This window comes from Mobula hypostoma, chromosome 12, assembly GCF_963921235.1.
Source record: "Mobula hypostoma chromosome 12, sMobHyp1.1, whole genome shotgun sequence".
In the NCBI taxonomy this organism is placed as follows: domain Eukaryota; kingdom Metazoa; phylum Chordata; class Chondrichthyes; order Myliobatiformes; family Myliobatidae; genus Mobula; species Mobula hypostoma.
In genome coordinates this window covers 94,280,107-94,306,248 of record NC_086108.1, presented here as the reverse complement: position 1 = coordinate 94,306,248, position 26,142 = coordinate 94,280,107, and the positions used below count along the sequence as shown (strand labels likewise).

The window sequence follows — 26,142 nt, the reverse complement described above, 5'->3', positions numbered from 1 at the left end:
TGAGGCGAGACGCAAACCCATGATCGACTCCATTGCTCCTCTCCGACTGAGGCGAGACGCAAACCCATGATCGACTCCATTGCTCCTCTCCGACTGAGGCGAGACGCAAACCCATGATCGACTCCATTGCTCCTCTCCGACTGAGGCGAGACGCAAACCCATGATTGACTCCATTGCTCCTTTCCAACTGAGGCGTCGAGGGTGCAAACCCTTGATCGACTCCATTGCTGCTCTCCGACTGAGGTGTCGAGCAAGGCTGAAGTTGACAAGGATGAGAACGGAGGATAGGTGGGTTTTTGGTGCCATCTGCCTGTGTTTGAGCAGTTCTCCTCTCATCTCACTAACTTTTGTCAGACAAACTTGCAGGAGTCTTGCAATCCACATTGCAAAGGTTGATTGGCAAGGCTGTGGACTGGTTTTCTGGGATATTAAGGTTCACGTGGAATGTGTTCCTGGATTCTGGTTACTCTTTGTTTTGCTGTTTTTTGAGTGGTTTGATCGGGGTGACTGATGCGGACTGAGGCGCTTTGTTGAAGAAATACCCTGCAGCCTGCAATGGGCTAGTGACACAGCGCTGAACTGAACTAAGCTGAATGCTACTGGAATCTTGGTTTGATATTTAATATTCTGTGTGTTCGCTACCTTTTTGCAAATTTGCACAATTTGTTTTTCTTTAGCATGTTGAGTGTTTGACGATTTCTTTAACAGGTTCAATGGTGTTTTTTTATTTCGTGACTGACTGCAGGAGGACAAATGTCACAGTTGTATTCTGTATATATTAATAAATGTACTTTGAATCTTTTGAAGTGCTGATCTAATAATTCCTTCCATTAGGTTTCAGCTGTTTATATGTGAAAGCTTGAATTGGAAGAACAGTCATCAAATGTTCTTTTCTTTTCCTTTCAGAGCAAAAAGAAATTTGAGAGAGAATGCAAGGAGACTGAAAAGGCACAGATAAGTTATGAGAAGCTGGACTCTGACCACAATGCAACAAAAGCAGATGTTGAGAAGGTTGGTCTTTTTCAGAATCAGATTTAATATCACTGGCATATGTCATGGAAATTTGTTGTTTTATTTTAAATGTAGATATCTTTTGGCATTCAGATGTTGGGTATTAGTAAATTAGTAATAAGCTGCAAAAAATGTTCAGTGAAAACATTTCCTTGTCAATATGAGTATTTTTTTCATAATTCAGCTTGCAGGCTGGTAGAGTCTTTATTTATTTGTAATCAAGTTACTCCAGAAACCCACGTGCATAAGAATTGGGACTCTTATTAAGTGAAAGATTCCGTACACGTATTTAATGTTTGATGTCTCTGCTATGCAACAATATGAGGCAGCAGCCACACATAAAAGCAAGACCCTCCTCTACACACAAGGAAACTCAACTTTCTAGTGCATTAAAGTTCTAAACTCCACCCCCTTGTTGACACTCATTCTCCTCTTCACTCAAAGCTTGACTACTGAAACTCTGTTCTTAGGAAAAAAGACAGTTTCTTTCAATACCAAAATACCACAGAAAGCACAAGCAGCTGATGATGAGTAGAAATTAAAATCAGCATTGTAAATACATCATCTTGAGCTTTTAGGACTGTTTTTGGAAGTATGTCCCTTATTAAATGCCCTCATTTTATGCTATTAGAGCAAAGCTCTAGTCAATGAGCATCTCCAACAAGAGAGAGTCTAACCGTAACTTGACATGCAAGACTTGTTGAGAAAGTAAAGAGGCATGAGATCCAAGGGGACGTTGCTTTGTGGATCCAGAACTGTCTTGCCCATAGAAGGCAAAGAGTGGTTGTAGACGGCTCATATTCTGCACGGAGGCCGGTGACCAGTGGTGTGCCTCAGGGATCTGTTCTGGAACCCTTACTCTTAGTGATGTTTATAAATGACCTGGATGAGGAAGTGGAGGGATGGGTTAGTAAGTTTGCTGATGACACAAAGGTTGAGGGTGTTGTGGATAGTGTAGAGTGCTGTCAGAGGTTGCAGCGGGACATTGATAGGATGCAAAACTGGGCTGAGAAGTGGCAGATGGAGTTCAACTGGGGTAAGTGTGAAATGGTTCATTTTGGTAGGTCAAATATGATGGCAAAATATGGTATTAATGGTAAGACTCTTGGCAGTGTGAAAGATCAGAGGGATCTTGTGGTCCGAGTCCATAGGACGCGCAAAGCAGCTGCACAGGTTGACTCTGTGGTTAAGAAGGCATACGGTGTATTGGCCTTCATCAATCGTGGAATTGAATTTAGGAGCCGAGAGGTAATGTTGCAGCTATAGAGGACCCTGGTCAGACCCCACTTGGAGATCTGTGCTCATTTCTGGTCGCCTCACTAGAGGAAGGTTGTGGAAACCATAGAAAAGGTGCAGAGGAGACTTACAAGGATGTTGCCTGGATTTAGGGAGCATGCCTTATGAAAACAGGTTGAGTGAACTCAGCCCTTTCTCCTTGGAGCGATGGAGGATGAGAGGTGACCTGATAGAGGTGTACAAGATGATGAGAGGCATTGATCATGTGGATAATCAGAGGCTTTTTCCCAGGGCTGAAATGGCTGCCACAAGAGGGCACAGGTTTAAGGTGCTTGGGAATAGGTACAGAGGAGATGTCAGGAGTAAGTTTTTTACTCAGAGTGGTGAGTGCATGGAATGGGCTGCTGGCAGTAGTGGTGGAGGCAGATATGGTAGGGTCTTTTAAGAGACTTTTGGATAGGTACATGGAGCTTAAAAAAATAGAGGGCTATGGGTAACCCTAGTAATTTCTAAGGTAGGGACATGTTCGGCACAACTCTGTGGGCCAAAGGGCCTGTATTGTGCTGTAGGTTTTCTATGTTTCTATGTATCACCATCCTAAATATTTATTCTCTCCATGGCTTCAATGTGTACTGCATCACCTGATCTACATTGCTGCACTTACCAAACATGTGGCCTTTCCTATCAAGCAGGGATTGTTTCAGGCAGATAGGAACACCACCACCTGCATGTTCCCCTCCAAGCCCTACACCCTCCTGACCTGGAAGTAAATTGCTGTTCCTTTATCATTAATAAGTTTATATCCTGGAACAGATTACTCAGAAAAATTGCTGTAGTACTTTCACCAGAATGACTGCAATGGATCAAGGTAGCTGCTTAATACCATCTTTTGAGAGAACTTAGGAGATGGATTATATGTATAAAGAATGACCTAATACATTGACAGTGCTGAGGTTTTGTATTCAAGCATCTATCATTAGGTTCTTGAACTTGCCAGCAGCACTTCTGTATTTTATTAATTTGGGTTGACACCGGACAGGAACATTGGTGAAATTTTTTCTGTGGCTCAGTGGAGAATTGTTCTCCAAATGTATTTCTATTCTGTGCGTGACATGGTGATAACAGGAAGGTTCTAAAACATCTCCAGCTCAAAATACCCAAAAAGGTGGCTGACAATTTCATCTTTTGTATTCCCAGGCCAAGCAACAATTAAACCTACGGACCCACATGGCTGATGATAGTAAAAATGAATATGCTGCTCAGCTGCAGAACTTTAACAGTGAACAACAGAAACATTTCCAATTCATCATGCCTCAGATTTTTAAGGTATACTGTATTTGTTTTCCTGGGTCATCTTTACAAAATGCATCTGTTTGTCTTTAATTGTTGTTGTTGTCGTTCGTCCATCGTGACGTCGATGAGGACCTCGACACCATTATGATGGTGTCGAGACTAGCGCGTGATTTGGATTTAAGTGAGGGAGAGTTGCGCAGCGTCAGCCTCACTCTCTCTTCCCAATTCCCATCTGGATCCAGTGGCAAGACAGAGTCTAGACAGCTGGAGATGGGACTAAGCGCAGTGGATGACCAGGACATCTTCTGTGTCTTGTCCTGCTCTACACGTTCCACGACGCTTGCAGAAACCGCCTTCTTGACCGTTGGACCTTCCATTGGTCTCGTCCGCTCAATTCGCCGGAGTCTGTCTTCACATGCTGGGATAGACAACTCCCTATCTCACCGAGGGTTTGAGACCCGTCGGCTACCCTCACCTGGTTTAGCTGGCTTGTCGAAGCCATTGCCCAGGGTGTGGCCGCTGTTGCATGCAAACAGCTACGGGGAGCCACAGGTGAGAGCTGAGTGCCAGGTGGGGACCAAAGGTGGACTAACCGCCTTGAAAAGGATGCGACATGTTCCCCCACCAGAGATGCTACCCCTCCCTGACACCATTTCTTTAATATTGTGTTATGAATGTAATAGCACAGTGTAAATGTGTAAAATTTAGCTCAAAGTAGCTTTTTATGAAACCTTCAGACAACACAAAGTTAAATTAGTTTTTAAAAATGAGTACAGTATGCCTGTCCATCAGAGGTGGCAAGTTACAGATCCCCCCAGATATAGAAAACATTCCCAACAGCAAATGTTTTTGTTTAATTTGTTGCTTTACAAAGGTGGGAACAAATTTGGACGCCATCTTTCAAACATGTCCATTTAAAATCTAGTGTTTCTGATTGAGTTAATAGAAAGGAGTGTGTGAAATAAACAAGCTTTCTAAAATGGGGGATTAAAGACCTTTCTTCAGCACCTGTGTCTTCCACCTAGCCATCAGTTAATCACTTGTATGCCTCAGCTTGAATGTTTTAGTGTGATATGCTTTTGATGTGCTGCATCCTTACTAGCAAGAGAATAAATAACATCTGAATTTTCTCACCATCCACATCAAATGATATCCCAACAAAAGTTAAGTGTTTACCTTTCCTTCCTCTATACCAAATTATACTTTCCAAACTGTTTCATTAATTGGAGAGACCTGTATTTATATCAACTTATCAGAGCCTTCGATTAGGATTCCAAAATGTGACCATTCAACTTGCTTTCAAGAATGCCAGATAAACACTGGTATAACCTTAAAATAAATCTTAGGCCTCCAATTATCCATCAGAAATTTATCTCTTTTCCCTACCTTCTTCCTTTCTGGTATTTTGCTTTCCACAACCTTTAATTACTTCCCACACAGTCTATATTTATAGACATTATGCACATCACATATGAAGTGTAGTTTAATGTATGAAAGCAAGTTTATAGTGTTTCCTAAATGAGAATTTGTTTTTGCAGAACTTACAAGACATGGATGAGCGAAGAATTGTAAAGTTGAGCGAGTGTTACAGAGGATTTGCAGAAGCTGAACGTAGGGTTGTTCCAATTATCAATAAGTGTTTGGAAGGAATGATCAGTGCTGCAAAGTCTGTGGATGAGCGGAAAGTATGTGTTATGGAGAATTACAAAGAAAGCATGTAAAATAATTACCTTGATCAATTAATTGCTTTACAAGGTTACTACTGAGAACCTGACCTACTCGGGTCTACTCTCAAGCTAGCACATAGTATAAAGGATTTGGGGATGGATTGAGGGTGGAGGGGCTGGACTGACTAAAGAGGCTGGGCTGATTTGAAGCGGGGGTAGAAAAGCATATAAAAATAAAGACTAATGAATTGGAGAATGAAATTTAGGAATTACGTAATCTACTGTTAAAATCTGAAACCTGCCAAAAAGTGCAGTTACTTAATAACTCCTTCTGTTCCCAACACCCCCCAACACATTTTTGAACTTGCATATTATGAAAGATCTGTTCATGGGTAGAATGGAGTAATGTCGTTTATAGATCTGACTATTTTATCTACCTGGCCTTTTGCTATAGAAATGTTTCACATTTCAGTTCAACAGTAAATTTAAAAAAACAGGCAGTGGAGACGTTGGAAATGATAAAGCCAATATAATGTAAACTTATATAAAAAAAAATGGGTTTAATTACAGGTCAGAAAGTTGGTTGGAGAAGTAGCTCTGTTCTGTCTTGTAAAAATTGAAAAAACTAACATCAATTGTAACAAATTTTTAAAACTATATTTTGTTATTTTGACGTGTTTCAAAAATGTGTTTAACAATGTTTAATAATGTTCTACTGCTTAAAGGTTGGCACAACATTGTGAACTGATGGGCCCATACTGTGCTGTACTGCTCAATGCTCTAATTTCTGGACATGTGTTTCTGAATGAGACAATTAGTTAAAAGCATATGCAACAAGCCAAAAGCTTCAAATTTCATTGAAAAGTAAAAACAGTTGCTGGAAATGGGAAACAAAACACTAAATACTGGAAATGATCATCAGATCAGGTGGTATCTTTAGACCAGTGGTGTATCTAAGGTATGGCAGGTATGGCACGTGCCCTGGGCACCACTTGAAGGGGGGCGCCACTGAGCAGTTTCTATTAAAGTCAGACAAGCCGTCCTTGGATAGTGAAAAAAGAATTTTCTTCAGATGTATGATCTGTCTTTGCTTATCATGGGTGAAGCACTAGGATGGCCTTATTTCAGAGCATTGTGTAAGAAGACCATGAAACGTTTCTTCACGAAGAAGGAAAGTGGAGCTGAAGGATGGAAGAGACGAAAGTTGGAGGTGGAGGAAGACAAGAAGTCGAGCAAGTTCTTCATGTCCTTCTTTGAAAAGCCCGGAACAAGTAGTTCGAAATGTTCTATGGAGTCGCCAGCACCTGCTACAAGTTTGTTAGAATCCGAAGGTGGATCAAGTACAAATGCGTCACAAGTCGAGGAGGAAGTCAAATCAGATAAATCCGAGTATGACGAGATTAAGAGTGAGGCTGCCACAGAGAACGTGGATGACAGGAGGGGGAGACGATGGTGGTGGTGGTGATGTTGAGTTTGTTGACGAGATTAAACCTGATGACACTGAATCTAGTGAATTGGATGGTCTCAAAGAGCCTCGAACTGTCATACCAGAAGTGATTGAACAGCATGACATTGGGCTTCTGAAGTTCGACAAGGATACTAGAAAAGCAATTCTGCCTGACGCCTTGAGAGCAGAAATAATAAAGCTGGGTTTGAAGTATTTCCAGAACAGTGAGGGGCCTTTCCTACCAACAAATAACTGCTCAATGAACAAAACCTGGTTCAAGAGGAAATTGGGAAATGGTCGTGGTGAGGAAGTGACTCGCTCATAGCTGGTCTGTTCGCCTTCTAAAAAGTCTGCAATTTGTATCTGTTGTCTTCTCTATTCCCAGTCAGACCATCAATCCTCATTGGAGCAGGAAAGTGGATTCAACCAGTGGAAAGCACCTGAAAGGATTAGTGTTCATGAAAATGCCAAGAATCATCGGGAATGCTTTACACAGTGGAAAGAAATGGAACGAAATTTAGCTGGAAACAGAGGATTATTGACGTGGTATTTCAGTCACAGATTGAGGAGGAAAAGCAGAAGTGGCGTGATAGCTTGATGAGAATCCTTCACTGCATAAAATTCCTTGCGACTCAGAACCTGGCTTTGCGAGGACACAGGGAGTCACTTCAGCTAGACGATGACTCCAATGGGGGAAATTTCCTTGGCTTGCTGAAACTACTGGCCATCTTTGACCCTGTCATAAAAGAACACCTCACTCATTTGGAAAGTCATCCTGAATCCACATCATACCTTTCACCGGGTGTTCAGAACGAATTCATCCACATGATGGCATCCACTGTTCGCCAGAGTTTACTGAGAAACGTTCGTAAAGCCAAGTACTATGGTCTCACGTTCGACTCGACTCCTGATCAGGCCCACAGTGAGCAGATGTCAGAAGTAGTGAGATATATGGAAGTTAATTTTGAGAGGAAAACAGTCGATGTTAGAGAGTCCTTCCTTAGTTTTATCCAGATAAACCAGAAGGCTGCTGAGAGCTTGGTTGAAGACATCTTGAAACAGCTAGAGAAGGACGAAATGGAGCTACAAGATTGTCGGTCACAGTGCTATGACAATGCTGCTGTGATGGCTGAGAAGTGGTATTCATCAAAGAATAAGTGAGAAAAACAACCTGGCAGTGTTTGTGAATTGCGACAATCACTCACTCAATTTGGTGGGTGTACATGCAGCCAAGCAGGATACAGTGATGGTCACATTTTTTGGAACCATCAAAGCTCTCTACATGTTTTTCTCTCGTTCAACACAGCGCTGGGAAAAACTCAAAAACGCCGTGCCTGTGGTTGTTAAGTCAGAGTCCAAAACCAGGTGGAGTGCAAGGACAGAAGCAGTGAAGCCCGTCAACAAGTACCTTGAGGCGATACTTCAAGTACTTCAGGACATGATAGACAATGAAAACGAGACCAGTGAAACTAGAAGTCACGCAAGGCAGCTGTACAACTGTATGTTGAGTTACCATTTTCTGATTTTGCTAGGATTTTGGAGACAAATTACTCATTCGCATTGACTGTATACAAAACATGCTGCAGGATCCTAGCATGAGCTTCCACGATGCTGCCCTGGATTTGAAAGCCCTCCGAGATAATTTTTATGATGAAAGAGAAGTGTTGGTCAGTGAGTCACTCGAAGAAGGAGTCAGTCTCTGTTAAGAATGGAATATTGAAGTTGAAAGGCGTCAGAGACGAAAGAAACGAATAGCTGATGAGAACTCGAGAGACGCTGGATTAACAGCTATGGAGGAAATGGAAAGAGTCATGAAGGGAACACTCGACCGTCTTCACAGAGAAATGGATGAAAGGTTCTCTCGTTTGCATGACGCTGACACTAAGTTAGGGTTCCTTCTCGATGTCGAGGGAGTCTGTTACGGTGCTGACAGTAACGACCTAAAGAAGTGTGAAGATTTGGGCGAATTGTACAGCTCTGTTGATGGACAGCAGCTATAAGAAATTTTGGATTGCAAAATGTTGCTATCAAGGTGGGTCAACAAGAAAATATCAAGACCTGAAGAGCTTCTTGAATTTATTGTTCAGTATGGAGATGAGAGCGTCTTCCCCAATCTTCACATTGCTATTCAGATAATGCTAACCATCACAGTTTCCATTGCCAGCTGTGAGAGATCATTCAGCAAGTTAAAACTAATACTGTACTTTCGTATTTGAGAGCCTCCATGGGTCAAGGCAGACTCTGTGATCTTGCTCTGCTGAGTGTAGAAAGAGAAGAAACTGAAAAAGCTGACTTTGATCACATCGTAGACCAATTTGCATCAGTGAAAGCAAGGAAGGTGCAGTTATAATTTTCATGTAGTGCCATAATTTGTTAATTAAAAGATTAATGAGCTTGACTTTTATTTTTGAGCTGATATTATAGTAAAGTTATCTAAAAGATGGGTGTCAGATGTTTGGACGGGGCGCAATTGCAGTGCTTGCCATAGGTGCTATTTTCCGTAGATACGCCCCTGCTGTAGACATAAAAGCGGAATTGATATTTCAGCCCAAAGATGTTTCAACAAAAAAAGTCACAAGTTGCTAAGGAGATTTTGGGGGGGAGGGGGAACACAGGAATAGAGAGAACAAGAGGAATATCTTTGAACTTTTGAGGCTAATGTTGCTTTGGGGAGAAGTTATTAATTGGCAATTACACATGACAAAGAGGTATAAACACAGGAGATTCTGCAGACGCAGAGTAACACAGACAAAATGCTGGAAGGGCTCAGCAGGTCCGGCAGCGTCTATGGCAAGGAATGATCAGTCGACATTTCAGGCTGAGACCCTTCATCAGGAGTCGTGTGTGCAAGTGTGCTCCACAAAGCAAAGATTGAAAGAATTAAAGTACGTTTATTATCAAAGTATGTATGCAGTATATAACCCTGAGGTTTATCTTCCCACAGACAGCCACAGGCACCCAATCTACATTTGGTTTCTCCATTGTTGAGAGAGCCACATTGTAAAACCAAATGGATTACACCAGATGGATAGAAATACAAGGACATTACTTGTTGCTTTCCCAGTTCTGATGAAAGGTCCTTGTCCTGAACTGTTAATTCTGTTTCTTGTATTACAGATATTCCTGCTGATGTTGTGTTTCATTTTAGCTTCCAGTTTTGATCTATAACTCGGGTCAGAATTAAGAGAGGCTCAATGCCCTGGGGCCTTCTACTCCAATCTGTGGTCAATCTGTGGACAAGATCAGAACTGGGTTTGGTTGTGATGTTTCACTTGATCAAAATGTATCTCCACACTGTCATGCTCAGTTGCGGCATTGTCACTTGTATATTGCCTTTTGCAATTGTCTCCCGTCAGAAAGTGCTTGCGTTTAGAAATCTGTTGTTTTCTTCATAGGACTCCTTGATAGTAGTGGAATCATTCAAATCTGGTTTTGAACCACCCGGAGATTTTCCATTTGAAGACTTCAGTCAGAATATTTATAGGGCAGTTTCGGATGGCAGTCTGAGTGCACATAAACAAGAGACAAGGGGAGACCAAAAATATACAGCAGCAAAAAGCAAAGGGAAGCTATGGCTTTTTGGCAAGAAAAACAAGGTAAATTTGTGTTTCCTTTGGAACCAGCAGTTTTGTATTAATTACGTCGCTATAATCTACTTACAATGTTAACTCCATATCACAGGAGGAGGTTATAGAGAAACTAAGTTAATACACTGATAGGTTTGTAGTTAATTGTCAGGAAAGTAACTAGAATTGCCCTTTAGTCCTACTGTGACTGGCTGGGTACTTGGTAAGAACTGGCTGGTCAGGGTCATTGTGGGTTCTGACCAACTTGGTTGAATTTCTTTTTCAGATTATTACTACCATAGTGAGGATCCTTTCTGTGAAAGTTGTCTATATGCACTTTTAAAAGTTCACTATTAGAAATAGCAATAAATACATAACTGAATTTTAGAATATGGGCAGTACTAACAACCCATGTACTTATGGTCCACTTATAGGAGAAATGCAACAAATTTTAACCAAGCCAGCCAATAGTCAATATTTGAAAAGCAATTAACTGGATGCTAAAACTATGACTAGAAGAGGAACAAAAATGCTGGAATATCATCCTTGTGTAGCAAACTAGTTAATGTTTCAATTCAGTGACTTTTTTGGGATCATGGATGCTGCCTGATGAATATTTCCAGCATTTTATTTTTTTATTGTGGTACTTCATTATTTGGTGATAATGCTTTACGAAAGATACATCAACTGTGGAAAGGGTACAGTGAAGATTCTTTAGATAATTCCAGCTGCAGTGAAGGTTTAAATTATACAGAATGGTTTTGTATTCCCTTGAGTGTGTAATCAAATCAAAATGTTTAAAATAACAAGGGTTTGTTGGGATAGATTAAGAAACTTTATACTTTATTGTGGCCAAACAATTGATACTAGAATGTACAATCATCACCGTGATATTTGATTCTGCGCTTCCCACTCCCTGGATTACAAATATTAAATATTAAAAATAGCAAAAATTAGTAAATATTAAAAATTTAAATTGTAAATCATAAATAGAAAATAGAAAAATGGAAAGTAAGGTAGTGCAAAAAAAAATCTATGAATGAAGAAATCCCAAATGAATAAGGGAATGTATAATGTTGGTTGTAGGAGTAAGCTATTTGCCAGATTTAATTATAGCTGAACAATGTATGAGTATTTTTCTGATAGCAATCATACTATGATGCTTCCTGTATTGACTGAAAGGAAGAAAAACAAAATGTGTTCTCTGATTCTAGATATAGGTAAGACTATTCCATGTAAAATGACAGACTAACAGTCAAATCTGTAGATGGTTAAAGTAACATTCGATCAGTGAAAGCTTTTGAAAAAAAAATTTAATGTGATGCAGAAACAACTTATATCCTTAAGAAAGAAGAGCTCTTCTTACCAAAGAATCTAAAGAAATGAGAATCAGCTTAAAATGAATGTAGGGTGGGGAGGAGAAGCATTTTAAAAATCAACACAGTTCCTCATGGCCAAGAATGATATGAGGAAATAACAAGTATTGACAGAATAGGTATTGTTGGCTACCAGTAGCAAGTGGGGAAAAGAAACGCAAGAAATTCAGGGGAATGAAAACTTCCACAATTATTTTACAAAAAAAAAGGGTGGTCAAGCAAAGTAAGCCTCTGAAGACTAATGGTAATATTGTAAATAGGAATAAATTTGGTACCTACTGAAAAATTATTCAAGTTTGGCTTCATTGTCATAGGCAGGCATATCCTAGTATAAATGCCATGAAAATTAGCACTCTGCGGCACTGTAATGTATTATGCTGTGAAGGAATTGGACAGCCTGTTGATAATTCATGGAATCTAAAATTTGAATTGGAATGTAATTCTGCCATAATTAATCTGAACGAAGTACACTGTGAAGAAAACTGAAGAATAGTCAGTATGCAGAACCAGATGTTTTTAACCTTGGGTGTTTTAAAGAAAGTACAAATCGATTAAAGAATAATCAATCGCCAGGATAATGTGGCTTCGATCTTGAGATTTAAAAGAACCTTCGAAGGTGTTTAAACTTAAATATTATAATTTGGGAACTGATCCTTTCAGCTTGGAAATTTGTTCAAGTTATTTCCTCATTTTTAAAAAAAAAAGGTGGAAGGGAGTTTCCAGGAATAAGTTTCTTCCCCGGGTAGTTCAAATTTAATTATCATTCAACCATACATGAATATAGCCTAATGAAACAGTGTTCCTCTCTGGCCGAGGAGCAGGTTGAACACATTACCAACAGCACATAGCACATGGCACAAATAACACATATACTTATGAGTTCAGAAAATCATGTAGTCACAAAAAAAAATTAGCCCAAGTACCTGAATGACATGACTGCCAAGTTGTCCTGGTCGAGCTTGTTCTTCCACTGAGCAAACACTGGAGGGCAGCTCTCCAACCTGGCATGACTCCAGTGCGCCCAGCAAAGGGCCCCTGGATGACTGCAACAGATCGCTGTGTTCAAGGCAACTCCGCAACCAAGATCAGGTCCTTGGTATAACAGAGGCAACACAGTACCCCTGTTGTCGGTCTCACCAATGAACAAACTTGTAGTATTCTAAGTTACCAATGCCCAACAAGGTCTTGCGATCCCAATAAAAATGTCCAAGATAATCATTCGCTCAGCTTGTTGGATTGCACACCATCTCAGCACAACAGTATGCAACAAGTCTAGGTGACAACACAACAATTGTACACAGTAAGTCTAGCTCCATCGCTATTAAGCAACTTGCTGATGGGATAGTCCTTTAGTACTTGATGTTCTTAGTATCCAGCAGAGACCTGCAGTTGTAAAAAAAGACTTACAAGATGATCACGTGCACCTTTGATTAGACCCTGAGTGGCTGCTGCATTTGAGGGTGCTGCCATCCTACTGGAACTTAACTTGATCAACCATTCTAGATAGCCTCCCATTGCCACCACCATTTGTTTGTTACCTCAGTCATTGCACTACACTGTAAACACTTAAAATCACTTTTTATAATGCTGTTTACATTCTAAATACGTACCAGTATTTATGTATTGTGCTCATTTTATTCCATATCTGTACTTCTAACTTTATATAATCCTTTATTCTACATAATTGTTGAATGTTGCTTTTTGTTACATGTAGCACCAATGCACCATGTCAATTTCCTAATACATGTAAATATACTTAGTGAATTAAGCTGATCCTTGATAATAGACCCTTAGGTTAACATTTGTTGTTGGGAAATTACTGGTCTACCGTGCCTTGTAAAAGTATTCAGCCCTCAAACCTTTATTCACATAAATAAGTACTACAACCAGGGATTTTGATCAATTTAACTGAGCATTTTTATTTGTGAATCATGTGTCTTTTTTTCACAGCAGAGCCCAGAAAAACACTGTAAAGCATGAAAAACTTAAAAATTCAAAAACTGAAATGTCAGCAGTTCAGAAGCATTCACCTCCCCCTTGCCCACCCCACCCCCCCTTTCTTCAGTACTTAGTTGAACCACCTCTTGCAGCTATTACAGCTAGTGGTCTTTTTGGATACGTCTTTATTAGCTTTGCACAAAATGATGGAGCAAGATTTGCCAATTCTTCCTTGCAAAATTGCGCAAGCTGTGCCAGGTTTATTGGGGAGCATTGGACAGCACTGTTGAGGTCTTGCTAGAGATGTTCAATTGGGTTAAGGTCAGGACTTTGGGTCACTCAAGGACATCAATTTTCTTCATTTGAAGCTACTCCATGATTGCTCTGGCAATGTGCATTGGGTTGTTGTCCTGCTGAAAGACTAACTTGTCAGCTTAAACTTTCTGATAGAGGCTATCAGGTTTTATCCAGGATCTCTCTGTATTTAACAGCATTCATCTTCCCATCAACCTTGTCCAGATTTCCAGTCTCTGCTGCTGAAAAGTACCCCCATAGCATGATGCTACCTCCACCATACTTTACAATAGGGATGGCGTTACCTGGCTGATGCGCAGTATTAGATTTATGTCGTCATCATCATCAGGTGCTGTGCCCATTTTGGGCTTTGACTGCCATGGCCCACACACTCCTGTTTTGGGTCAAGTGGATCAATTCATTGGTATTCATTTCCAGTTCTCTGGCTGCTGTCTCCATCATCATTTGTCTTTGTCATCCTCTTGCTTTCTTCCCTTCAATCTTTCCCATAATTACCATGCATTCTAACTCCTCTTTCCTAATCACATGTCCAATGAAGTTACGTTGCCCTTCCAGATGTACCATTTAGTATTGAGGCCAAAATGTTCTACTTCACACAAGAAAACCTGCAGATGCTGGAAATCCAAAGCAACACACACAAAATGCTGAAGGAACTCAGCATCAGTGAAATAGAGTAAACAGTTGATGTTTCATCGTTCGGATGTTCTTGGCCTGTTGATGTTCCACTTTAGTCTCATCTGATCGCAAGATCTTCTTCACATCTTTACAGAATCAGGTTTAATATCACCAGCATATGTCGTAAAATTTGTCGACTTTGCGGCAGCAGTACAACGTGATATATAATAGAAGAAAAACCTGTGAATTGCAGTCAATATAGGCAAACATAGAGTAAATATACAGTATACAGTAAATATATACAAACTGTTAAATAAGTTGTGCAAAAATATAAGTTTAGAAAGTAGTGAGTTAGTGTTCATGGGTTCAGTGTCAGAAATCAGATGGCAGAGGGGAAGAAGCTGTTCCTGAATCGTTGAGTTGTGTACCTTCATGCTTCTGTACCTCCTTCCAAATGATAGCAATGCGAACGAGGCATGACTTGGGTGATGGGGGGGTCCATGATTTATTGAAAGGAGTGAATAAAAGGGTTAATGTATGAGGAGCGCTTGAAGGCTTTGGCCCTGTACTCGCTGAAGTTTAGAAGAATGAGGGGTAGGGATCTTATTAAAACATACCAAATAATGAAAAGCCTTGATACAGTGGATGTTGAAAGGATGCTTCCTATAGTAGGTGGGGGGGGGGGAGGGTCTGGGACCAGAGGGCACAGCTTCAAAATAGAGAGGCATCCCTTTAGAACAGACATGAGTATGTTCTTTAACCAGAGGGTGGCAAATTTGTGGAATTCGTTGCCACATACGGCTCAGGAGACCAAGTCATTACATGTATTTAAAGTGGAGTTTGATGGGTTCTTGTAAAAGTATCAAAGGTTATGGGGAGAAGCCAACAGAATGGGGTTAAGAACCATCATGTAATGGTAGTGCAGACTCAATGGCAGTGCAGACTCAATGGCAGTGCAGACTCAATGGCAGTGCAGACTCAATGGCAGTGCAGACTCAATGGCAGTGCAGACTCAATGGCAGTGCAGACTCAGTGGCAGTGCAGACTCAATGGAAGTGCAGACTCAATGGGCCAACTGGCTTACTTCTGCTCCTATGTCTTATGGTCTTAATTGAATAGTGAAACAGGTATTAAGCACTTGTATTCATGTTTTTGCCATGTCCTAAAGTATATTTCAATAAATTACACTGCTATTTTATATATCAAATATAATAAGTAATTTTGCTACATTTTTGTAGTTTAGTGTGCATTTAATTAATGTAGATTACTACTGTTTTTATAAAAGTCAATGACAATGTGTCTGCTGATTTTGTGTTTCTCACTCAAGTATCTTCTTTATAGAAGCAGGTAATCATATCAATTTGAACTTCAATATGTTAATAGTTTTGCTTGTGATGTTCCAACATGCGTGTGTTGCTTTGACCTGACAGAAAGACTGTAGGGTAATTGCCAATATGTGTTAATGCACAAATTGATTGCTTTTTGAGGACAGAGTATTGCATGTGCCTTGAAGCTAATATTTTGTTTAGGTTATGTAATTTCTGTAGCCTGATCATTTTTATTTGATTTAAATGAAGGGTGCAGGTCAAATTTGGAGAATTTGTCTGTTGCATTGTTTTGTTGATACTTTATACACCTTTTGCACTGCAGTTTTCACCTGATAAATGATAAGCCTAAGATTAGATTCAATTCACATCATTTATCTTATAGAAATCCATCACCCTCTGATGCACATTAATGTAAATAACTTCTGAGTGACATGCATAGTACACCATAATTAATGTGACCATCTAGTACCACGTTACTTGCTGGTGTGTCCCTCTCGGGTTTTTTCAAAGTTTATAGTTTGCTTTTGTTTTATTTTTATGTTAGCTGCCATTCCCTCACCTCTCCCCTGCTTCAACTTGCTCATCCTCTGCTCCTTATGGGCCCCAGTCTCCCAGGTTTTCCAGGGATCCACTGTCATACTGTATGAATGAAATAAAGACAGTGAAACCCAGAATTCCTTCTTTCAAGGATTTGAAAAGGGGGGTAAGTTGGTTTATTTTGAACAAGTTTGAAACTGTTTGGATTGTAGCATGTGAGTGATGTGTAAATTTACTGCAAGGCCTTCTATAGTTAGTTCAACAGCTTAAAAAAAAGTATGGCCTTAATTTTTCTCAGCACTTCCTCACAATTTCCTCTACCACATTTAGTTAATTCAGAAGACAAGTTCTTCGATCAATGTTAGGATTATGAGCTTCAAGCCTCAAATTACAGCTGCTTCTTCAAAGGATGTGTTCAGTGAATGTAGATAAATGTATGCAGTGAAATGTAGATAATTATTCATATTTCACTGTTAGCCAAAAAATGCCCTATTTATTTGATTGAGTTTCATATGTAAAAGTGCATTGAGTGTGAATCCAGTGTGGTTTTATTTGGTGTATCCTTGTATGTTATGAAATGATAATGTTGCATGATTTTGGCTGAACAGCGTGTTGTACCAGAATGGTTCACAGTATACTTGAGAAAAGCACATAATGGGGAACAAATTAACATACAAAAATGGCGTTTGTAGTTCTTCCATTTGCTATTATCTTGCATCTCTGTAAATAGTAGCAAATATTTTTGCATCTCTCCCCCGCCCCGCCCCCCGTCGCATCCCCGTTCTGCCAAAATTCACAATAGTTAATTGTCTTCCTAAGGCCTATACCCAGTGGGTTATCCTCCAGCTTTATAGCAGTTCAGAGGGATGCATATGTCTAATCGTGCTGGCTGGTGGCGTAGCGGCATCAGTGCTGGACTTCGGAGTGAAGGCTCCCGAGTTCGAATCCAGCCGGCTCCCTTGCACGCTTTCCATCCGTGCTGGGTTGAGCATCGAACTAGCAAATTGGCCTTGTAAAAATAAGAAAGCCTGCTAAAAAAAAACATTCATGATGGTGTCCCGATGACTCCACTCGGAGATAAGGGCTTTCTTCTTCTATATGTCTAATCATCCCTTGGTAAGAAATCCCGTTATTTCAGTTGAGAGATGATAGAATATATTGTTTATATTAAAGTAATATTATTTCGATTATGTAACAAAAGCAGCCCATATGGCCCATTTGGTCCACTACAGTTGCTATTATGTTTTCCTGATTGATCTTACAACTGTGAAGCATTTTTTTGGAGTCAAATTGACAGTTGTCTTTGCTGTTCATTGTGAAAACTATTATCCAACAGCTGCCTTCAATGAAGATATCCTTGAGGGGTCAGTATAATTTCTTTTTGTATGTGAACAAGAGGCTGTTTATTGAAAGCTTGCATGTGGCTTTGTGCTGTGCAGTGCTGAATTTTGTAGCATTTAAAGTTGCAGCATCCCTTTCGCACTGATCCAGTGTGGCCAGTGTTTTTAATTTCCCAAATATGAGAAGTATGTGTATCTGGATTTTTTGACCAACAATATTTCAATTGAAATACCCTTATTTTCTTTTGGCATGTCCTAGTTCAATAAATAAAATGATAGTGGAATGTAGTTGCAGAAGGTAGGTTGTAAACTTGGAAGTTCAGCATGCAAAGTGTAGTTACTGTATTGTAGCAATTAATATTTTGTATCCAATAACATCCCACAAGCACCAGTATGCATTGATTAGTAGTGTTGGCTGAATGCTAAACATTCATCAGGTCACCCTGAGGACTTTGATCTTGTCCCTATTATTATCCTGCATCTCTTGTGTCTCCCCTGAGAATACAAGTACAGCCTTGGTTTAACATTTTGACTGAAAAGTAACATTTTCAGTCTTGCAGCACTCTCTGAGAATTGCACTGGAGTGTTGAGATTTGGAATGGAACTCAAACCCAACTTTTAGTTTGTAAGTGAGAGTATTATCAACTGGGCCAATGATAAAACAAATTATACAGTTGCTGTTCCATTATTTTATTACAGATATTAAGGAAGATGTGTACAAGAATTTACAAGTTGCAAAAGCTAGAGAATTCTCAATAATTGAGCGTGGAGCAAGATATTTGCCCCAGATAGTTAAGCCAGTGTCAAAGTTGAGTTTATTGTCATATGCGCAAGTATATGTGGGCGTGGGTGCAGCTGAAAAACTTAATTGTAATAGTATTTCAGGTACATAGCATCAAATACGCAGCATTCAGAAGAGGAACATAAATTATGCAGAGTATTTGCCTTGGGATGAGTTGCAGTGCAATAAAGTTGCAGTGAAATCAAAGCGAAAAGTAGCAAATACTGGTCTTAAGGTGTTATACTTAAATGCATGCAGCATAAGGAATAAGGTGGATGATCTTGTCGCACAGCTACAGATTGGCAGGTGTGATATTGTGGCCATCACTGAGACGTGGCTAAAGGATGCATCTCTCGGGGAGCTGAACATCCAAGGATACACGGTGTATCGAAAGGATAGGAAGGTAGGCAGAGGGGGAGGCGTGGCTTTATTGGTAAGAAATGATATTAAGTCGTTAGAAAGAGGTGATAAAGGATCGGAAGGTGCAGAATCTTTATGGGTTGAACTAAGAAATCTCAGGGGTAAAAGGATCCTGATGGCAGTTATTTATAGGCCTCCAAACAGCTGCAGTGATGTGGACTACAAATTACAACAGGAAATAGAAAGGGCTTGTCAGAAGGGCAGTGTTATGATAATTGTGGGGGATTTTAACATGCGAGTGGATTGGGAAAATCAGGTCGGCACTGGATCTCAAGAGAGAGAATTTGTAGAATGTCTGCGAGATGGCTTTTTAGAACAGCTTGGTGTTGAGCCCACTAGGGGATCGGCTGTACTGGATTGGGTATTGTGTAATGAACCGGAGGTGATTAGAGAGATTGAGGTGAAGGAACCCTTAGCAGGCAGTGATCATAACATGATTGAGTTCACTTGAAATTTGAAAAAGAGAAGCCGAAATCTGATGTGTCAGTATTTCAGTGGAGTAAAGGAAATTACAGTGGCATGAGAGAGGAACTGGTCAAAGTTGACTGGAAAGGGACACTGGTGGGAAAGACGGCAGAGCAACAGTGGCTGGAGTTTATGCAAGAAGTGAGGAAGGTGCAAGACAGGTATATTCCAAAAAAGAAGAAATTTTCGAATGGAAAAAGGATGCAACTGTGGTTGACAAGAGAAGTCAAAGCCAAAGTTAAAGCAAAGGAGAGGGCATACAAGGAAGCAAAAATTAGTGGGAAGACAGAGGATTGGGAAGTTTTTAAAAGCTTACAAAAGGAAACTAAGAAGGTCATTAAGAGGGAAAAGATAAACTATGAAAGGAAGCTAGCAAATAATATCAAAGAGGATACTAAAAGCTTTTTCAAGTATATAAAGAGTAAAAAACAGGTGAGAGTAGATATAGGACCGATAGAAAATAATGCTGAAGAAATTGTAATGGGAGATAAGGAGATGGCAGAGGAACTGAACGAGTATTTTGCATCAGTCTTCACTGAGGAAGACATCAGCAGTATACCAGACACTCAAGGGTGGCAGGGAAAAGAAGTGTGCGCAGTCACAATTACGAAAGAGAAAGTACTCAGGAAACTGAATAGTCTAAAGGTAGATAAATCTCCCGGACCAGATGGAATGCACCCGCATGTTCTGAAGGAAGTAGCTGTGGAGATTGCGGAGACATTAGCGATGATCTTTCAAAATTCGATAGATTCTGGCATGGTTCCGGAGGACTGGAAGACTGCAAATGTCACTCCGCTATTTAAGAAGGGGTCAAGGAAGCAAAAAGGAAATTATAGACCTGTTAGCTTGACATCGGTGGTTGGGAAGTTGTTGGAGTCGATTGTCAAGGATGAGGTTACAGAGTACCTGGAGGCATACGACAAGATAAGCAGAACTCAGCATGGATTCCTTCAAGGAAAATCCTGCCTAACATACCTATTACAATTTTTTGAGAAAATTACAAGTAGGCTAGACAAGGGAGGTGCAGTGGATGTTGTATATTTGGATTTTTAGAAGGCCTTTGACAAGGTGCCACACATGAGGCTACTTAACAAGATAAGAGCCCATGAAATTACGGGAAAGTTACATATGTGGATAGAGCGTTGGCTGATTGGCAGGAAACAGAGAGTAGGAATAAAGGGATCCTATTCTGGTTGGCTGCCGGTTACCAGTGGTGTTCCACAGGGGTCCGTGTTGGGGCCACTTCTTTTTACATTGTACATCAACGATTTGGATTATGGAATAGATGGCTTTGTGAGTAAGTTCACTGACGATATAAAGATAGGTGGAGGGGCCGGTAGTGCTGAGGAAACGGAGAGTCTGCAGAGAGACTTGGATAGATTGGAAGAATGGGCAAAGAAGTGGCAAATGAAATATAGTGTTGGAAAGTGTATGGTTATGCACTTTGGCAGAAGAAATAAACGGGCAGACTATTATTTAAATGGGGAAAGAATTCAAAGTTCTGAGATGCAACGGGACTTGGGAGTCCTCGTACAGGATACCCTTAAGGTTAACCTCCAGGTTGAGTCGGTGGTGAAGAAGACGAATGCAATGTTGGCATTCATTTCTAGAGGAACCGAGTTTAGGAGCAGGGATGTGATGTTGAGGCTCTATAAGGCACTGGTGAGACCTCACTTGGAGTACTGTGGGCAGTTTGGTCTCCTTATTTAAGAAAGGATGTGCTGACGTTAGAGAGGGTACAGAGAAGATTAACTAGAATGATCCCAGGAATGAGAGGGTTAACATGTGAGGAACGTTTGTTCGCTCTGGGACTGTATTCCTTGGAGTTTAGAAGAATGAGGGGAGACCTCATAGAAACATTTTGAATGTTGAAAGGCATGGACAGAGTGGATGTGGCAAAGTTGTTTCCCATGATGGGGGAGTCTAGTACGAGAGGGCATGACTTAAGGATTGAAGGGCGCCCATTCAGAACAGAAATGCGAAGAAATTTTTTTTTGTCAGAGGGTGGTGAATCTATGGAATTTGTTGCCACGGGCAGCATTGGAGGCCAAGTCATTGGGTGTATTTAAAGCAGAGATTGATAGGTATCTGAGTAGCCAGGGCATCAAAGGTTTTGGTGAGAAGGCGGGGGAGTGGGACTAAATGGGAGAATGGATCAGCTCATGATAAAATGGCGGAGCAGACTCGATGGGCCGAATGGCCAACTTCTGCTCCTTTGTCTTATGGTGTTATGGGTATTTAACAGAAAAGAACAGAATTGGAACAAAAAGGTTTATTTTAATGCTAAGTGATAAAAGTGATCATTGTATTCCTGAACTATAGTGCTGTGCCAATTGGTTCAAGACCCGACTAGTTGAAAGGAAGTAGTTGTTTTTGAATCTGGTGGTGTTGGAACTTCAGGCTTCTGAACCTCCTACCCAAAGATAGATGTGAAAAGATGGCATGGCTCAGATGGTGGGGACCTTTGATGCAAGCTACCCCCTTTTAAGGCAGCACCTCCTGAAGATGCTACCAATGGTGGCAAAGGATGTACCTGTGATATTTCTGTGGTCCTTCATATTGGTTTCAGAAATATTCTGGAATGGCCCCGTGGCTATTCTTGCTACCTGTGTGTGTGTCCAGCATTTTCCAATAAATTTAATACACAGTTCATTAGGATTTAAAGTTAATGTGAATAATTTTATATCTGATTGCACATTTGTATTTGGCACTCATGATATTTTTTTCGAATTTTATTTCTAGTAAATTTTTTAACCCCGAACCCTTGAGTCAGTGTTGGAATTATGTAAATCATAGCTTACAAAACATAAAATTATCCATAAAATAAAACAACCATGGCAGAAATAAATATCAATATAATAACCATGTGTGTCTATTTAGACTTCTAATAACAGAAAAGACTGCCATTCAGCAATATGCTTCATGACCACATTCACCACTATTTTCCCCCCTCCCCAGGAAACCTAAATATTTGCCCCATTTTTGTGTAGAGATGTCCAATCTATCAAACTGTTTGTAAGACATGTGTTCAAAAGCTGTCACTTTGGCTATCTCTGTGACCCACTCCTGAAATGATGGACCCCCCCCCAAGTTCCTCCAACGTCTAGGTATAATTTGTCTTTCTACCATTATACTTGTCCGGATCCAATTTTGAGAGTGTTTATCCCCAAGTGTGTCTCCCAAGACAAAAAGTTTGGAGCAGAAAGGGAGTTGAATACCTGAAACTTCACCAATATACTTATGTATCATAATCCAAAGTTCTTGAATTCTGGGACAGAACCAGAGTGCATGTACTAAGTCCCTTTATCTGCCTCACAGTGCCAACATTCAGGGGTGTTTTTTCAACTCTAATCTATGTAACCTTGCTGGAGTCTAATAGAAATGGTGTAGGCTCTTAACTGAATAAGGCGCACCCTCAGGTCTCTTGACATTGTTTTGACATTTTTGCAAATTTTGTCCCACTCTTTTGTTGACACTCATGATATTAAAAAAAACCTTTTTGTAATTGACTCACTCTAGGTTGCACTTTTGAATTCATGAATAACTTTTAATGTGTGGAAAAATAATTGCTATAGTCACTCTAATTCTTGAAGGCTTTATGCCTATGACAAATGAGTGGAAACTTGTGCTATGATTTCAAGGAATTGGTTGCATTTAAATCCAGTTTGTCAAAGTTAAAATGATATCAGCTGCTACAGCCTAAAGATGTTTATTAATTTTTGAACATGAAGCCACATTGTTTTCCAAGAGTATCTATTTTACTAAGCTACATTTACTCCCACTAAAAGATCTGTGAAGACTGATTTTTGGCTGGAATTGAATGCATTTTTAAAATGGAATGAAACTTAGCCATGATTACATTCAATATTGATTCCTTTCGTGCACATGGTAATTAATTTCTTTGAACTGCTTTATTCTTGCCACTTTTACTGACTCCTCATCTCTTTCTGACTATTTATGGTTTGATATTTTCAGGTTATCTTCCGATAACTTTTTAAAAAAAAAAATCAAATCTTCGGTGAGTCTTCTCGCTGGTCCTAAAAAGGTGCTCCTCTAGTGACCAGCTTGATTCTGTAGATAAAGGTAATCTCTCAATGCTGCTTAAGACCATAAGATAGGGTAGCAGAATTAGGCCATGGAGTCTGCGCATCAATGTGATATTAATGAGATATTCCACAGAGTACCCAGCTTTTGACCCTCCATGACATTTTTGTGACTACCTCACTTGAGTCTTTGCTCATTTATGAGCATCTGTAGCTGGCAGAGTATTTGGCAGTGATGCGGTTGAATTTTGGATTTCAGTTATAGATGAACATTGCCTCGTAATTCTGCAGCTCAGTAGCTGTGTCCTGCACCCAGATGTTGTCCTCATGATGCCTAATTATTCTAAGCATTGTTAGTGATTTTCAGAGAGGGAAGAAAAGTAGCAAGTAAATTTCAGTTTGGACAAATGTGGGGCAATGCATTTAGGGAAGGTTGTACAAAACAATTGCTGGGAAGACTAGTGGAACAGAAAGGTGTTGGAGTGCAGGTCCAGAGATCCTGACAGACATTAGAAGGGTGATAAGATAGATAAGAACAGGGACTCCCAACCTTTTTTCTGCCATGGACCCCTAAGGTCAACTGAGGCATCTGTGGACCTTAAGTTTGGAACCCCTGGTTAAGAGGGAATGTGAATAAATTATTAGCAAAGTGATGGAATATGGGAGTAGGAATAGTATGAAACAGTTGTTAGACTCCAGCTGGAGTACTATGTACAGTTCTGGTCATCACATGACAGAAAGGAGGGAATTGAATTGGAACTAGTCCTGAGGAAATTTGAGGATCTGCCAGTGTTGGAAAATGTTGGTTATGAGGAATAATTAGATAGCCTGTAGTCATTTTCTTTGGAAGAGAGGAGGGATAGATAGGAGAGATTTAGTTGATATTTAAAGGTATGAAAGATCTGGTTGCAATGGATGTAAAGCATCCATTTCTTTTAGCGGAGGGTACATTTATCAGGAGGCATAGATTTTTAGTCATTGATTATAGAATTAGAGGAGAGGATTATTTTTTATGGTGAAGATTTAGAACACAGTCTGAAAGAATCATAGTTGCTGAATGAAACCATCAACACTTTTTAAAATCTTGGATATGCATGAAGCACTGTAACGTTTGAGCTACAGGCTAAGAAATGGCATGTGGGATTAAAAAGGATAGCTAACAGAGGTATGATGTCGTGTCTTCAGATCTGCAAAGTTTAGTGATTTTTCTCTTTTTGATTCTATGAATTGAAATAAAACTACATATGGCAGTCACAATAGAGTATCCCGATTTCTGTTCTGTAATTGTAGAAAGGTAGTTACAACAGCAGTTTAAGATATTTTGAAGTAAAGAACTGACATGAGAAACTATTGCTTCAAATGAGCTCAAGCTGAGATTAAAGTCTTGCCATGTAACTTCAATCATATTTAGAAAAAATCCAAACAATGGAAGAGAATTCTTCCTGATATCCAACTAGAGGTTTTTCATGTTTAAGGCTTGTCATTTAAAGAAAGGTTGACCCAGGAAATAATCGATCCTGTCACTCTGTCATCATAACTATCAGAACTACACATTTGAAGATGCTCTGATAGGGGAGAGACGCTAATTTTTCAGCTCTTAGATACAGAGAGACAGCTCAAAAACTTGTCTGAGAAGAGGTTATCTGCCACAAAGGCTAGTATTGAATAGGCGCTGTTCTGATTATCATTAAGGGAGGTTAGCTTGCTTTTTTAAAAAAAAAATCATGCAGCGGTCTTCAATTTTTGGGAGGAAACTGTCATATTCAAGCCACTTGGGGATGCGGCAGCTTAAATGCATTTGATTCTGATTATATTGAACTGTAATTGGTGGAAATGGAGAGTATTTATAATGATTCTTTTCTCTCTTCATATGAACTATGAAGTTTTCAATAAAACTGGTAAGCAGAGCTTTGAACCCAAAGCTTCTCTACGTCTGTTGCTTTTGTGGAAGTGTTTATGGTTGAAGTGTCTTTAAAACTGTAAAGCTACATTGATTTTTTTTTTCTCTATTCTGCTTTTAGGCAATATTTGGTAAAGCTTAAGCCTAAGACTTGTGCTCATTTTATTAATTTTAAGTCTGTTGATGAATTTGTACTATTTGAGTTGCCTTGCTTTCCTTTAGAATTTTGATAGCATAATTGTAAAGTTTGCTCTTCAGTCAGTAGCATTTAATAATGCTAAGTGGGCCAGCATTATTTCACAATGTCAGACTTGTGGCTGGGTGGCAAGTTTAAAAACTTTCCCCTAAAATGTTCCATTCCAATTTTGTTGGTTTATGGAGTGTGCGTTGAAATGCAAGTCCTTTAACTGCAGCTTTATGTCTTCATTCTGGTCACCCCGCATTTTACATCAGCAAAGTCACATTAAAACTGAACACCTAGCAATAATGGAGTTGAGCTTTAGTATTTTCTGTTCTCCCTCTCTGTTGCCCCATATTCAGTTAACAACATATTTCCATTTCCTCCAGGATAAATATTTTCTTTATGCAATGTTCTATTTAGCATTTTGGCCACTATCTGAAGAAAACTTCAATGAAAAATTGTAATGAATTTATCTGTATGAACAGTATGCAAGACAAGCTTTTCACTGTACTTCAGTACATGTGACAATAATAAACCAATTCAAATTCCATTGCAAATCACAGCTGCAGGACTCCATGTCATTTTGATTCAGATTCAAGTTGTCACAGATACAAACACCAGTAATTGTGGAACAGCTTTGTAACAAAAAATATTCATGATGAATGTTCCAATTTTAAAAATGT

General features: G+C 39.8%; 1 protein-coding gene across 2 annotated transcripts in view; it reads left to right on the top strand.

The window, feature by feature from the left end:
• Window positions 1-26,142, top strand: part of fnbp1l (formin binding protein 1-like) — a 181,493-nt gene that overhangs the window by 140,355 nt on the left and 14,996 nt on the right. For both annotated transcript variants that reach the window (XM_063064635.1, XM_063064636.1), the window contains exons 6-9: window positions 907-1,011; window positions 3,445-3,573; window positions 5,079-5,225; window positions 10,050-10,250. In XM_063064635.1, the coding sequence (XP_062920705.1) occupies window positions 907-1,011; window positions 3,445-3,573; window positions 5,079-5,225; window positions 10,050-10,250 (582 nt within the window). The remainder of the gene's footprint in view (window positions 1-906; window positions 1,012-3,444; window positions 3,574-5,078; window positions 5,226-10,049; window positions 10,251-26,142) is intronic.